This window comes from Cricetulus griseus, chromosome 2 (genome assembly GCF_003668045.3).
Source record: "Cricetulus griseus strain 17A/GY chromosome 2, alternate assembly CriGri-PICRH-1.0, whole genome shotgun sequence".
NCBI classification, from domain to species: Eukaryota; Metazoa; Chordata; class Mammalia; order Rodentia; family Cricetidae; genus Cricetulus; species Cricetulus griseus.
Genome location: NC_048595.1, coordinates 15225223 through 15240914, shown reverse-complemented (window position 1 = coordinate 15240914; position 15692 = coordinate 15225223). Strand labels below are relative to the sequence as shown.

At 42.3% G+C, this 15692-nt stretch overlaps 1 protein-coding gene across 13 annotated transcripts in view; it reads left to right on the top strand.

The window, feature by feature from the left end:
• Eif4g3 (eukaryotic translation initiation factor 4 gamma 3) overlaps positions 1-15692 on the top strand; it is a 205253-nt gene that overhangs the window by 115297 nt on the left and 74264 nt on the right. For 12 of the 13 annotated variants that reach the window (XM_035439492.1, XM_035439495.1, XM_035439496.1 and 9 more), the window contains 2 exons: positions 2031-2139; positions 7025-7846. In XM_035439492.1, the coding sequence (XP_035295383.1) occupies positions 2031-2139; positions 7025-7846 (931 nt within the window). The remainder of the gene's footprint in view (positions 1-2030; positions 2140-7024; positions 7847-15692) is intronic. The other variant, XM_035439497.1, reaches the window with a different exon arrangement.

Here is a 15692-nt window from a genome sequence, read left to right as displayed (position 1 = left end):
GGCTGGTTTCTTAAGGCCCAGGCACCCCCAAAAAAGCCCTGGTAGTGGGGGGTGAATTTCAATGCCCCTATTTAAAATGCACTGGTAACATTAAACAGATTAAGCCAGCTTAACCAAAGTGGCAAACAACTAACTCATCCATTCTTCTACTCTCCCTTTCTTAGGATGCTTGACTCTAGGGCTGTTAGGGATTAGAGTGCATGCCCATGCTGGAGACCATGGTGGGATCAGATTCCTAGCAATGGTTCAGCCAGAGCATATAGACACCTATTGCTGTCACTGAAGGCTGAGGTATGTGGACTGCTTGAGTTTAGGACTTCATATCCACCTGGGCAATACAGCAAGAGCCTGTTTCAAATAAGTGAATAAGACTTTATTTCATTCATGCTGTTTTAGCACATTTTAGGTGGAAAATCCTTAGTGAAATGGAGATTTATGGATCTAAGTAGCTCTTTACTATCTTAAGCTGTTTACTCGTATTTCCTTAACTTGGGTTTTCCTTCCTGACTTCAGGGCAGTTGAAGTAGTGGGTATTTTCTTTCTTTCTAATAATCAACACATTGTGCAAAGCTTTCTTCCCTGTGTATAGTTAATCGCTTAATAAACACTAAAGAGCTTGGAGTCTTTCCTTTTTTCTTCTTATCTACTTTTAGCCCATAGATGTGAACAGAATCAACATTTTTAGTTTTGGCTGTGAGACCTTCCTAATGTTTTATTTAACATGTGTTTCCCCTGAAAATAAGAATCAGGACAATTGAGGCAGTTGCCATTTGTTTCTCTGTGGTTCAAAATAAAAATAGCAACTTCATCTCTGAGTATGATATTTTTTTTAGCTGTTATTGAGAAATAATTGTGCCCTGTGAACACTTTCATGGTCTAATACATGTGCAAAATTGTAGCATTATCTCCTTTCTCATGTTTTCCCTTTGCACATACAGCTCTATATAGAAAAGTATTGTTGTTTGTTATCTATTGTAAATGATCTTTTCCATTACAGTTCCACTGTAAGACGTTTAAGACAGACATTGACCTGAAAACATTTTTTACTAGCCCTCAACCTTAAGTGGTCCTCTTGACCTAAACATATCTTAATCATCCTATATTGTTCTTTCCCCACACAGAGTAGTGCAGGGCTTCTGTGGCAATCCTCGTAGAACTCAGTGAAGTATAATGGGCCTTAGGTCTCCAGGAGAGACACTGCTCTCTTTTCTGGCTTTTGTGTGACCCTCAAGTCCAGATGCACACTTGCCTGGAATGTGATACAGATGAGTGTGCTTGTCCTATCTTGTGTTAATTCCATTCCCTCTAAGTTGCACAGTGACTATAGTTTCTTCCACCTGCTTGCTCCAATTTTGGTAGGCGCTTTTTAGCTCAAGAGAATGGCCTAGTATAAAATGAGAGTTTCTCATCGTCCTGAAATGCCAGAGACTTGACTTGGATTTCATGTTCTTGGAAGCTTCCACAAAGCTAATGCTGTGAAGGTGGAAACGCCTTCAGCTCTTTTGCACATTGCATTTCATTGGAGTTCTTAATGGCAGTTAAAGTAACCGAGACCTTTCTGCGTTGTTTGCTTGAATTAGTGATTTTAAAATCTTCTTGTGCTCTATCTGCCCTGCTTTGGGCAGATGAGGTGCTTTGCTTGGTATTTTATAAGTGAAGCTGACCAAAACTTTTAGTCAGTCTGGGGGGACGTTAAATTCTGTCCCTGCCCCATTACTGCTGGTTGCCAGCGTGTGCTTGGAAGGAACACTGGAGTGGATGTATGGATGCCTGTGCTGTCTTCTCTTGCTGTGGTTAATAGTAACCATCTCTTTTCCTCCCCTCCCTGCTGCCTCTGTCCTTCTCTCCCCTGCTTTTATTCAATTGCCCTGCCCTGTGTACCCCCAACCCTGCTTTTTTTGTTTTTTTTTAAATATATATATTTTGTGACCTCTTGCCCCTCTCTGTCTCTCCTCCTCGCTTGGGTTCCATGTTGCTAGATTTTATGTTCGCGCGCTCATTATCACCCTTTTTTGTACTTCAAATCCCAGCAGCTGCCCAGCCAGGTCCCTGAGCACAGCCCTGTGGTATATGGGACTGTGGAGAGCGCTCATCTTGCTGCCAGCACCCCTGTCACTGCAGCTAGCGACCAGAAGCAAGGTTTGTGTATGACTGTTTCCTCCCTCTACCTTTAGTCTCTTTATTAAGTACATTGCTCTCGGTATTGCATCAGATGTCCTGAGGATTATTTAGACACCTACTCCGTAGCGAATCTAAGGTAGAGAGTGTACTTCCAGAAAACTCGGGGAAAGGGCCTTACATTTCAACTGCCTCAGTGTTGGTATCTGTGTACACCATTTCCTTGGGGGTGTTGCTATTTCTTATAGAAGATAACGTGTGTCTAGGGCACCAAACCCCATTAGGAAACTAGGAACTGAAGTTTTGGAAGGAGACACAGGCCCTAAGTGTCATGTCCTGCTGAGGCCTCTCACCTGGGCTTTTCACTTTACTGGTGTACCAGAGCCAGGGTTGTTCTGAGGACATGTCTCCCACCTGCTTGGTAAATGATCGCCATTGTTGCTTATGCAGGAATCATACTATGGCTCTGTGGTACAGACTAGGAGTGGGAGCTATCCGGTGCTTGTTGAAAACAAATGAAATAGATTTTGGAGTAGAAGCATGAACGTTAAAGGAAACTTCTCCCTAGAAAGTGAGATGTGCAGTCTTGGCTTCCCTGACTAATGGATTTTAGCTGCACCTTCACTATACTCATGACTGCTTCTCAGGAGGGACCTTGGAGCCCAGAGCAGGAAAGTAAGCATGCTCTCTCCTGCTTTTGGCTTCACTCTCAAGTGAGTAGAGACCAATATGTGCTCTCATCCAAGTCTCTCCTACTAAAGCTAGTTACTTTTAAATACACTTTTTAAACATTACTGGTTAAAAGGTACTTGGAATAGTCCTTAATTTAAAACAGATATTTTAGCAGATGTTTTTAATTTTAGCATGATTCCATTTTTATATTTTTACTTTTTAAGAGGGTTTTGTTTCACACAAATTACACTCAAACGTTTGAAAAGTGGACTTTTAAATGTATCTCATTTCAGTTTGTTGGTTCATTTGTTGGGGGGGGGGGTTGTTTAAAGGTATTCTCACACTATAGCTTGGGCTAGCCTGGAACTTGCTCCAAAGCAAGCTGGCCTATAAACCTGAGTCTCCTGCCTCAGCCTCCTGGGTGCACCGGGATTACAGATTGGCCCCTCCACACCTTGCTGATTTCAGGGTTTTTTACAAGATGAAAAGCTAATGTGAAGTACAAGACATACACACCCAGTAAGTGTGACAAGAGGCATTACAGCTTTCATCAGATTTTAAGCCAGAAGATGAGGAGTAAACCCTTAGGCAGCACACTTCCAAAGGCTGTCATGTCAGCAGCTGAGCTGCATAACGTTCATGAGATCGAGCTTAGTGCTGAATTTTAGGAACCAAAGCCGTCGGCCTCGAAGAGGCTGTTGTGGGTTCAGGGGAAAACTTTTTTGTTTTTTCCTCCATTGATTAAAACACTTCAAAAAACAAAAATTTACACAGGGTCTGGTTTTGAAGCTCAGGTTGTTTGGGAACTCGCTATATAATAAGCCAAATTGATGATAGCCTTGTCATCTTGCTGCCTCTTGGGCGCTGGGATTTTGTAGCTGTGTTTTGCCACACCTGGCAGTAATTCATTTGAAGCAGACATCTTGTTTGATTTTACTTTTAGTAATGAATAAGTTTCAGGAAATTTCCCTTAAAATTTTAGTGCACTTTTTATACAGATGTAACCGACTTTTTAGAATTCTGCTGGCCATATTAAGCATGCCCGTGCACTAGTCTGTTAATACATCTTCCTTGCATCCTTCTTCCACAGCTATGCTCAGTAATAAAAACATCCATAACATGCTAGATAATCATAGATTGGACCTGCCTGAAAACAGCATTGTTGGTAGTTGTTTTAGGAAGAAAAAAAGCTCAAAATTTAAAAATACATATTTTTTGACATTTTCAAGAAGGGAAGATGGAGAATCCTAGACCCCTTCGGGTTTTTTGTTTTGTTTTATTTTGTTTTTTGTTTTTGCTTTGAGAAAATTTGAATTAAATAAAAAAACAAAAACAAAAACCAACTTTTCAGTCATAGAGCTCTTTGAGACTGCCCTGAAAGTCCTGTGTTTTACGACATGCTATAGTACTGATGGGCAGCTCCTGTGACTGCTATTGCCTGTATATTGAGTAATTCTCAGGGATTCAGAGATTGCAACATATGAAGCACTTTTCAGTTTAGGTGGGGGTTAGTTTTTTTTTGTATTTTGAAGCATGATCTTCTGCAGACCATGTTGGCCACTAGATCTCTTTGTCGCTGAGGATGACCTTGAATTCATGATTTTCTGCTGGGTTCTTAAATTACAGCTATGCACCACCTCACCCAAGTCACATGGTGCTGAGGATGCAGTCCCAGGAATTGTTTGTGCTAGGCAAACTGAGCTACACCCCCAGCCTCAGTAGCCTTATAAATCTTTTAGTGCTAGTGTTTACAATTCAGATACTACTAGAATGTGCTCACTATAGTTGAGAGTTTTTATTTTGTTCTATTTTGATTATACTTTTCATTATGCTTGCTTTTCAAACTATAAATTTATTCTATTATAAAGTGTAGAGGAATGCACTTACTTAAAATAGTTGTTGTAAGCGGAGTGTGACACACACCTTTGGGCAGAAAGCAGGCAGATCTCTTGACTTTGCGGCCAGCCTGGTCCCAGGCCTGGGGCTGCACAGGGAGATTGTGCTGTCACTGTCCTCCCTGAAAGGGATCTGTTTGCTGTGCCCCATGGGTTGATTTCTATCTTATCAGTGGATATGTCACTGCTGAGGGTTTGCACTGGGTAAGCAGAGCGTCCCCCCTGCTTGAGCCATCTAATTGCTTTTGTTTTTTAAGCTTTTTCACCCATTTGGAAAAAAGGTGGACTTTCAAATCAGACTTTAGCCATTTGCTGGTTAGATGGCTTGTGCACCAGGACTAATGTCTGAGTCTTCATGTCCAATGCTATAGAGCAGGGACAGACAGTAGTCTATCCTGGTAATACTTACAAGAAATGAAGGGAACAGTTTAACTGGCTGTTTAACCCAGTTTCTGCTAGGTGCTTAAATGCCAACTGCCATTATTAATCTGGTTTCTCAGAATTCTTTTACATGAGCAGCTGCATGGCTAACAAGTCCGATGTTACAGGCAGATGCACCATTCCCTTTTGTTTAGCATTTTATAAAGATAAAATAGCTTGAGTTTGTTCTAAAGAGAGAAACTATGAAATGCATTAGGATATTAACTAATCTTTATCTTTGATAGCATACATAGCTAGGGCGGGGCACTTTGTTTCCTGAGGGAGACACTTCCTTCAGTCAGGAGTGTTGAAACAAGGGTATAGTGAACTGACAAGGAGGGCAGTCAGTCGTGAGGACTCTTGGAGAACTTCCCTTTGCATTCAGAAACATTTCAGAAACTGGTAGGTAGCTCTTATCCTGCTGGGGTTCTTTTGGCATTCAGGGCAGGTGAAGGAGTGCTTGCCATTCTTTGTCTTTACCTAATAAATGACCATGGTACCTTTTTAGTAGTCACAAAATGGGAGTTACTCAGAGCCATGTAATAAATGTATGTGTGTTAAACAAGATGGACAGAGGGCACACACATGTATAATGAACGCATATGGTTCCCATGTATTTTTGGTTTCTGCCCTGGCAACTTAATCTGAGAAATTTGGCAGTGAGCACTTTATAATGATGAGAAAACGCCGAGTCTTGTAGATACCTTAGCTACCATGCCCATCACTTACAGTGAATTCCGAAGCTATGAATGCATTCACCTTAGGGTGGTGATATGTTCTCATTCACAAATATCGCTGCCCTGTAGTCACATTTGTTAATGCAGCTTTGAGGGGAAAGTCCCTTCTGTGTCTTAGAGGACAGCTGGAAGTTTAAGGAAGCCCCAGCAGGGAGCTACCCTCTCACAGGATTCCCAAGTCCTTCACCTAGAATCAAATAGTCATGTTGATTAGCACTCCTTTTTATTTTATACTTGTGGTATCTTTATGGTTATCATTTCCTACTTTCTTGATCTTGTCTGTACACAGATTGTTTTTTATATAATATTTCCCACATAGAGAGGCCCAGTGGTCTTTTTCTCAGGCTGCTTTATTTACTTGATCATGAACTTTGGTTCTCTCTGAGGAGCTGTTTTAAAGAAACAGATGACTCTTTTTCCACACCTCTGTTGTCTTTGTTTGAAGCTCGCTCTTCTGAGAAGTGGAAGTTGCGTTTGCTGTTGAGTGGCTTGATGTTGTTGGTCATTGAGATGGAGTTTCTAACAATTAAGTTTCTACTTATTTGTCTTTACACTGGCATTGCCAGACAGGACTGTGCCTGGAGTAGCCACGGGGAACAAGATGTAGAAGAGATAGAAGTTTTACCTTAAAAAATGGTTGAACTTAGCTGTATATGGTGGCACATGGCCTGTAATCCCAGCATTCCGTAGGCTGAAGCAAGGGTATCATGAGTATGTGGTATCTAGTAAGACCTTGTCTCAAAAAAATGGGAAATCTTGCCAGATGGTGGTGGCACACACCTTTAATCCCAGCACTCGGGAGGCAGAGGCAGGTGGATCTCTGTGAGTTCGAGACCAGCCTGGTCTACAAGGGCTAGTTCCAGGACAACCTACAAAGCCACAGAGAAACCCTGTCTCAAAAAAAAAAATTAAAAAAAAAATCTTTAACTTTAGTTTTTATGAGACTTCCTGTTATAATCATGACATCATCATTTGGGGGGGAACTAATTCCCTCTTCCTCAAAATTAAGCATCACGTGATCTGGAGACCAAGCACTAGTAAGTGTGGCTAGAAAACAAATGGGCAAGTGTCTTTGGAACCCAATATTTTGGCCTTGTTTTGCTGCCGATGTACTTGGCTTAAGGCAGTACTATATAGGCTATGGCTCAAAGTTATTCTTAAAATTCCTTTCTCTTTCCTCAGAAGAAAAACCAAAACCAGATCCAGTGTTCCAGTCTCCTTCCACAGTCCTTCGACTTGTCCTTAGTGGGGAGAAGAAAGAGCAAGCCAGCCCAGTGCCCGAGACTCCTGCAGGAGAGCCCACCCCAGAACTTCCTCGGACTTCATCGCCCACCACCCTTGCTCCACTTGCCCGGAGCTCAGTTCCTTCCCCTACTTGTGCTGCCCTGAGCAGCCAGCCGCTCTTCACTACCGCTCTCGAGGACAAGCGTGACCTTTCCTCCTCACAAGAAGATGCACTTCCTGTTCCCAGCCCCACATCTTGCACAGTCACATCAGACCCGTCACTAACAGATGACAAGAATATATGCAAGAAGCCCTGTAGTGTAGCACCTCATGACATTCAGCTGATTTCTACTCCTAATCTAATGAATGAAATGAATGGAGTTGGTGAAAAATTACCAGCCCAGGAAAGCATTGTGGACATGGCGAAACAGGAAACGCTGCCATTGACTCTTGAGTTAGAGATTCTGGAACATGCCCAGGAAGAAATGAAAGTGGAGTGCACCCCAACTGCTATCACCCCTTCCATGCTAACTTCCTTTTCTCCAGCTCCTCTGACCCCCCCAAGTTCTCCTTGTGCTCCTGTCATTTCTGCCACCACTGCTCGTTCTCCTGTTGCTGCCACGGTGGTCCAGAGAGTCGCTGAAGAGGGAGAGAGCATACGAACTTGCCTTAGCGAGGATGCAAACGAAACTCAGTACAAAACAGAGGCAGAAGCAGATGGGCAAACAGAAGAGATTGTGGATTCTCAGAACTTAAATTCAAGAAGGAGCCCTGGCCCAGGTAAGCCCTTCTGCCCTTAATGATTTTATGCTTGCTGACCATGAAGAAGAGGCAGTGATGGAGTTATTTTTTAATTGCTACTTTCCTTGACTTCCAGAAACATCGAATGAATGCAGAAATTCCTAGTCTGATTTCTTCAGTGGTGTGCTTGGTTTTGTTTGTTTGTTTGTTTGTTTGTTTGTTTGTTTTTTAGTACAGCCTGCAAAACAGTTACTCCATTGTCTAAAAATGCAAATGAGAATTCCCAAATACACTAAATGCTTCCAAGGTATATGTCTCTATACATGTTGAATTGTTTTGTTACCAGCATGGCCTGTAGTTCTCAATCCTGTCTTCTCAAAATTTAAAACCCATCAACCAGTCCATGACTGGGAGTCGGCTGTGAAGAGCTGTTGAGGGAAATAGCACTCAGAACATCAAAGACTTCAGCTGCTGGGGAGGAAGGCGGCAGCCCCTTTGGTTAGATACTTGAATCTCACATTCTCGCTTAGATGTTTCACTTTAGGCTGGGAGTAATAGTGATAGTGTGCACCTGGAATCCTAGCACTTGGGAGGTCAGGGGAGGGTCCAGTCACCCTTGAACTTGAGGCTACCCTTTTTACAAAGTGACTTCTGGGCTGTCAGGGCTGTGTATCACCCCTGTCTTAAAACATTTTGCTTATTATTTTTCCTTTAAGTTTTTATATAGCTTTTATTCTGAAACTCTTAGAGTCTTCCCCAACTCGAGTTGATTTTTAATGTAGTGTCACCTAGATGTGATGATTGGATTTTAATTTTTATCAATTAAAAAAACGGTGAAGACTGCTTTACACGTATGAGCATTTGCCTATGTGTACGTATGTGTACCGCATGCATGCCTGTGATGAGATGATGATGCCAGCCAGGTCCCCTGAGCTGTAGTTACAGATGGTTGTGAGCTGCCTTGTGGGTGCCAGGAAGTGAACCCCTGCATCCCCTGGTCCCCTACAAGAGCAAAACTGAGTCATTTACCAGCCTGAAATTTTTATCAAACATCAAAGTTTACCTGGCGCTTACCATCTGCCTCTGCAGTGAGCAGCTCAGAATATGCAAATGCTGGCTTTTCCGCATCGGCACAAATGTCCTCTGCAGCACTGCCCTGTGCCGTGTGGTTGATAGGCACCTCTTACAGTCATCAGTGGTTCCCAGTGCTGAAAAGTCAGGTGTCATTTGGTTTTTCCTGATTGTTTAGTAGATAGACTTGGTAAAGTGGTCACGACACGCAGAACTTGTACTTACTCCTTCTGGGAAGCATTTCATTTCACTGTTCCAGGTTGGGGAGTCCCATGCGCATCTGATGCTGCACTTCTGCATAATTGGGGTTAAAGAATGACTGGGGCCATATTAAATGAGAAGTGTGGGGGGGGTTATAGACTCAGACAAGTGTCAGAGACTGGCCAGGTTTGTTGGTTGGTTGTTTTGTTTGTTTTTTAAATGTTGATTTAACTTGATCACCAGATCTTTTGTGGTCGTGGGAATCTTTATGCTGGTTTCTGGCTTTTTGAGATGGTGTCTCACGAAGCCCAAACTGCCCTCAAACTCACTGTGTTACTGAAAATGACTTTGAACTCCTGGTGCTCCTGCCTCCACCTCCCAAATGCTAGAATTACAGGCATGAACACCACACCTCGGCAGTTTTTGTGTATTTGATAGTGAAAGTAGATTTCCAAACTGAGAAAAGCATTGTGTTTTTACCCAGGAACTGATTTTGTGGAATGCCAGCAGTTCCCATGATTCATGCTAACTTCCCCCCCCCCCTTTTAAAACAATAGTGACTTTGATCAAAGGATGATTTGAAGTTTTGTACTTTTAAGTTTTGCTCATAGTGCGGTTTCTCTGTGAGGACTGGTGGAAAGGGAACCTGCTTTCCCTGGCTTTGTTCTTTTTGTTGTAGCAGCCACTCTTTGACTGAGGCTGTCAGTCATTTTGGAGTCTGGGTTTTTATGTGTGACTCTCTGGTACAAGTCCCTACAGAGGTGTAAGACTTCATTGTGTAAAAGTGTAAACTGGTTATAGTGACCACACACCATTCCCAGTGTTGCTAGAAGGGCGGCTGCAGCAGCGGTGCCTGTGATCAGTTTTCAGGAGCTCAACCCTCCTGTTCACTGGAGAGAGTTGTTGGGTTTTCAGATTCCATACACTGACTGGAAAGTGGAAGGCTCTTTTTCTCTGAAGAGTGTGTGTTTGGAAGACATTAATAAGTTGCTACTTGTGTTCTTTTGATTTGGACTTGCATTCAAGGAGAATATTGTACTTTGGGATGAACAATTCAGTAACACTTCCTTTATTTCAGCTATGAGAAAAACATAATATGAGAAATAAAAATAAGTCAGCTTGACTAGTGAGGGTCAGCACAGCCCTAGGGATGGATTTCTTACCTGTTGTTACCTTTGCTTGACTTGCTCAGAATTTAACATGTCACTGGAGGATTTCACTGCTGGGGCCAAGGCCCAGGCCAGACTCTGCATCTCTGCACACCTTCCCTCATGTTCTTCTAGAGTCCTGTGTCCCAAGGCCTTGGGAACAGGGATTTACACTGTCCCTATCGATGCCCACACCACACAGCGGTTTTTAAAGTAATGCCTCTAAGTATGCTTTTCCAGACTTAGGCTGAGTGGTCCTTCTCCACCTCCTTTGTGTCTGCATCAGAGTTTAAAAGTGTCCATCCCATTGCAGCCATTGCAGCCACGACTGTGAAATCAGGGGCACTCCTCTAGTAGGTCAGTTCCCTCTTTAATCTTCACAGGGTGCCTCTCCCCACTGTTTAGGACCATCCCAGTGTGAGCTACAGCAACCCTAGATAAGTAGTTAGGTGTGCATTAGGTGACTAGGTACATTCTATGTTTAGAATAACCTTTCTTTGCCACAGATCCATTTCGAACATACCTTCTTCCAGACAGCCTAGTAGAATTGGCAGGGCATTGTCTTCAAAGATGCCCTGCTATCTTTACCTTGCACAGAGTCCTCAAGCACTGTTGCTAAGGTCTTGAAAGTGTAACTTTCCCCTAAGCAGTACAAGAAAATACACAAACCTGTTTCCTTCAATGTACATCTTTTGCCATTGTTTTCGTTACTTCATGTCCTTCAAGCTCTTGTGGTGGTTTGTGCTTGTAAGGCCAGCAGTCAAGAGACCGACTCAAGAAGGTGGCTGCAAGTCATAGCCCAGCCTGGGCTATGTAGCAGGCTCTAGGTCAGCCCGGGCTATGTAGCAGGACCCAACCTCAAAGAAAATGGTGAGGGATAGTCTCATAGAGACAATATATCTTTTCTTGGACTGGTTTTACAGATATTTATTTGGGTGTGTGTGTTTGAGACGTCTTAAACTATATTCCAGACTATTGTAGAAACAAACCACTGTGTAGCTCAGTCTCTATCCCCATTTAATCAGTTATTCCTTTATTGCCTTTGTGTTATCATTGAACCTACACCACATTAACTTGTTACAAATTTAGCTTTTTGTGTGTGACATGTTTACAAAGTTTTCTGTTGTAATTCCTTGACACTTAAACACCTGAAGTACCATTGCTTCAGTTCAGCATATTTCATTCTGTGAAACTGGCTATGGATGGTTTAGTGCCATAGCTTTTTTCTTTACCGTTAGTTTTTGCTTGTTTGGGGTCTAACTATGTAACCGTGGCTGTACAGGAATTCACTATGTAGATAGACCAGGCTGACCTCGAACTCTCCGTGCATGATCCTTCTGCCTCTATCTCCCAAGTATGGGTATTAAAGGCATGTGCCACCATCCCCTGGTATTTTTCTTAATATTACCCCTACAGAGTTCTTTACATTTTATTTTAGCTTTTGGAAACCATCCGACTGTGTAGCACAGATTGGCTTTGAACTTGGGATCATCCTGTCTCGTTCTCCTGACATGTATATATATTCTCTTAGTTTTATATACATAAAATTTAATTATACTTATATTTATATTATATTTGCATTTTGTTAATATAATTATATTTGCTATTTTATTTATTAGAATTGATTTTTATATCTTCTGTGAGAAGGGAGAGGAAGAAGAGATGAGAGTATTCACAGCACAAGTTTTCATGAGTTGGGTATTTCCCCTCACTTTGGATTCAGGGGGGTCAAATTCAAGTCAGCTGGCCTCCACAGAAAGCGGTTTTACCTGATGTATCCTTAATGGTCCCTCTGATCAAATTTTCATGTAACTGGATTTCAGAAAGTGCTTACTTTCTTAGATTCATAATTTAATACTATTAGCTTCAAGAGTCATTTAAGCAAGTCTGGTTGCAGTGAGTGGTGCTGATGTTCTCTGCAGGTCTGGTGACAGCGTTTACTTCCTGACAACCGTTGGCACCTGGTTCTTGGTTAGGTGTTCAGAACTGGCAAGAGAGCACTGGCTTCTGACAACTGATGGCATGTGTTCTTATTATGTATTAGGATCAAACCTGTAGTCCTGTGCATGCAGTCATGTGCTCTCCTACTAAGTTACGCCTCCAGCCCCTGTATTTATTTTTAGATAAGTTAGAATACCTTTTTGGTTGATTCTTCTTACACATAATTTACGGCTGTGCCGTAAAGTTTCCTTGCTCCAAAATAGGACTGAACAAACTCTAGCTGTATAACACAAAGACTCAACCAGCTCCTGCCCTTAGATGTCCTTTCAGTTGTTGGTCATTTATGCTTTACTGGAGCATCAGTAAGCATCTGCTCTTGGGTAGGTCCTGGATTAGATGTGAACAATAAGATAAAACCATTTCCATAAAAATGCTTAAGCTCATATAACACACTCAGCTTGCATGCGAGTCTCAGTGTAGAATAGCAAGGACACAATGAAGTGTGAGTGTTTTGGCACAAAACGTGAAAGTGAACCTGATATTGACTCAAATAGAAGCTAAATTTTCAGCTGATGTGAAGGGTCTTGAAGGGGGTTCTAACAACGGCAAGCACCTTAGTGGTTTAAATGAATTCATTTCAGAATTAATCTCTTTAATAACTGCTTAAGACAAGAGTCCAGTCAACTGAAACTTACTTTTAAAACAGTCCCGAGATAGAAAGCAGGACTCGGTGCCTGGTGAGAATGTTGACCAAGAGACTTGGGGATTATACACTACAAATATTGCCGCTAATTCTGAGGATAGAGGTAAATAAGATAAAATTATCACACTTTGGTTCTGTCCGATACAAGCACCATGGATTGAGAGAAGATGCTGTGAAATGAAGAGTTAACAGCAGTTTCAACCATGTAGCCAAAAGGGACTGGGGAAAGAGCCACAGGATGTTGCCAGGCAGGCATATTAGGTGGGCTGATGCAGGAGAGGCTCAGGAGCCTGTGTTGCTCCTGTCCCATCCTATCCCAGGCTGCAGGCCACAGAGGGCTGTGACAGAGACACTAAGATGCAACGGGAATCAGCTATATAGACTGGACCCCAGAACCAGCTGCTCATGCTGGAGTCCAGTTTGATGGCGGGTGACTAATCTGCCTGCGATGGCAGCTTGGTGGCTTAGAGCCCAGTAGCTGTGCTCTGGGCACACTCAGGGACTGAGATCAGCTTCTGTAAGGAGCCCATGCTGAGCTAGCTGGTGCAGTGTTTCTGCTCTCATGGGGACAGTTCGGTGCACTCCTGTTCTCTGACTGGGTACCAGTGGCCTCTGTTGTTCTGGTTTTTGTTTTGTTTTGTTTTGTTTTTCTGTATGTCTCATGATGTGAGCCCTCTAACTTCTTATTCTGTGTCAAATTTACATTAACTTTCTTGGCCTTTTATTTGCTTTATTAAAAAAAAATGTCCTGTATAAAACAAATTCTTGGTCAGAGGAAAATTAGACTGTTTATGAATTTTTTTCATTTACAAGTTAGTACATTTGGGATTTCATATGGAGTAGTTTTAAAACACCTAATGCATTCTTCACATTTTCAAGTTCTCAAATACAAATTGTACACATTTCCTTACCATATCTGTTACATAAAACAGCCACACACATTTGGATGATCCAGAAGGCCTGTTTCCAGGAACAGCAGGAAGGCAGGCTGTTTCAGATGGATATTAATTCTGCAGGTGTGACAGTCTGGGGATGGGAGCTCTGTGTGAACCAGATGCATGGATTCCAAAGCAACGTCCCCAGAGAAGGAACAAGGGACCCTGACACAAAAACCTGTTTTGTCATCAAGTCTTTGAGTGTAGGTTGGGCCTTTGAGGATAAATGGGAGCAGAAGCAAACCTTTGTTTTGGTGAAATGGAGAAAAATGAGAATCTGATGAGTTCTGCAGAAAGAGCTGAACCATGTATACTGGTGAAGGATCATTTTGCTTAGAACTCCAATCAGTTCTCACTACAAAAGAGCTTGATTCAAGAAAAATAATTGTGTAAGGGCAAGTTAGATGCCTCAGTGGGTAAAGGGGCTTGCAGTGCAAGCCTGGAGATCTGTGTTTACTAACCATATAAATGTTCTAAAAGAGAACCCAAAATTGTCCTGACCTCTGTACACGTGCAGCCCTACACACACATACACACACACACAGAGAGAGAGAGACAGACAGAGAGAGAGAGAGAGAGAGAGAGAGAGAGAGAGAGAGAGAGAGAGAGAGAGAGAGAAATACTTTCTTTTCTTGGAAATAGGACACACCTCTCTGTGGACAGCCACATTTTTGTTGCCTTCCTGTTGGACACACTCACTTCCCCTACCCTGATGGAGTATTCATTCTCTATTCATTCACTAACAAAATTTAGGAAAACAAAATTTTTGTTTCATGAACCAGTTTCTCACATGTAGCCTTAAGTGGCCTAGAACTCACTTTGGAAATTAAGGCTAGTTTTTTGTTTGATCGTTTGTTTAGTTGGTTGGTGTGTTTTTTTTTGTCCAGGTTGGCCTTGAACTCACAGAGATCCACCTGCCTCTGCCTCCAGTGTGCTGTGATTAACAGTATGCACCATCACTATTATTTTTTTATTCAAGTGTCTACTTGAAATTTTATAGGAATTTTTCAAGTATTTCCCTACTTTATTAAAATGTTATACAATTGGTCAAAATTGTGTCCATCAGATGCCCCCCCTTTTCAGTTTTGTGTGATCAAATGACAGTTATGTCAAGAAGGATAGCTAAAATCTATCACAGTACACCATAGCATTCCCATTCTGCTGTCAAACAGGATCCACCTGTCCACCTGTCCACAGCAGAAATGAACCTTGTGATAGGCTTATCCCAGGAACCTTTGTCTTTGTGATCTCAGAACCTGTAACTAGAACAGAATCGTAGCTGGCCTACCCAGCAGCTCCTCTGGGTGTGGGCTTCTTCTGTTTAGGGGCAGGGTCTCTATGTAGCTTTGGACTTGTTCTCCTCGGCCTTCTAAGTGCTGCAGTTAGTTACAAATGCCATGGCCACCCCTGACTTTGAGACGCCGTGTCTTCCCCCCAATTGTCTCTGCTGTGTATAGAATGGAAGCACATGTCCTTAATTTCCCTGGTGGCATTTTTTTTTCTTTCTTTTTTTGAGGTGGGAGGTAAGGGGACAGTTTTGAGACAGTTTCTCTGTAGCATGGGAGGCTGTCCTGGTCTACTCGCTCTGTAGACCAGGCTGGCCTTCAATTCCCAGAGGTCCACCTGCCTCTCCCTCCCGAGTGCTGGGATCAAAGATGTGCACCACCACATATTTTAGAAAGGTAGCACATATACATTGGAGGAAACGCTATATAAAGTCACAGTTAGTAGAATTGTGTATTTTGCCCTAGCTAAAAGGACATCAGGAGGCAAGAAATAAAAGTTGAAAAGAGAAGCAAACTAAGGTAAGATTTCATTGGGGATATAAATAGTAAGTTGACATATTCCTTAAAGGAATTAAATATTCCATGAGATTATAGTTTATG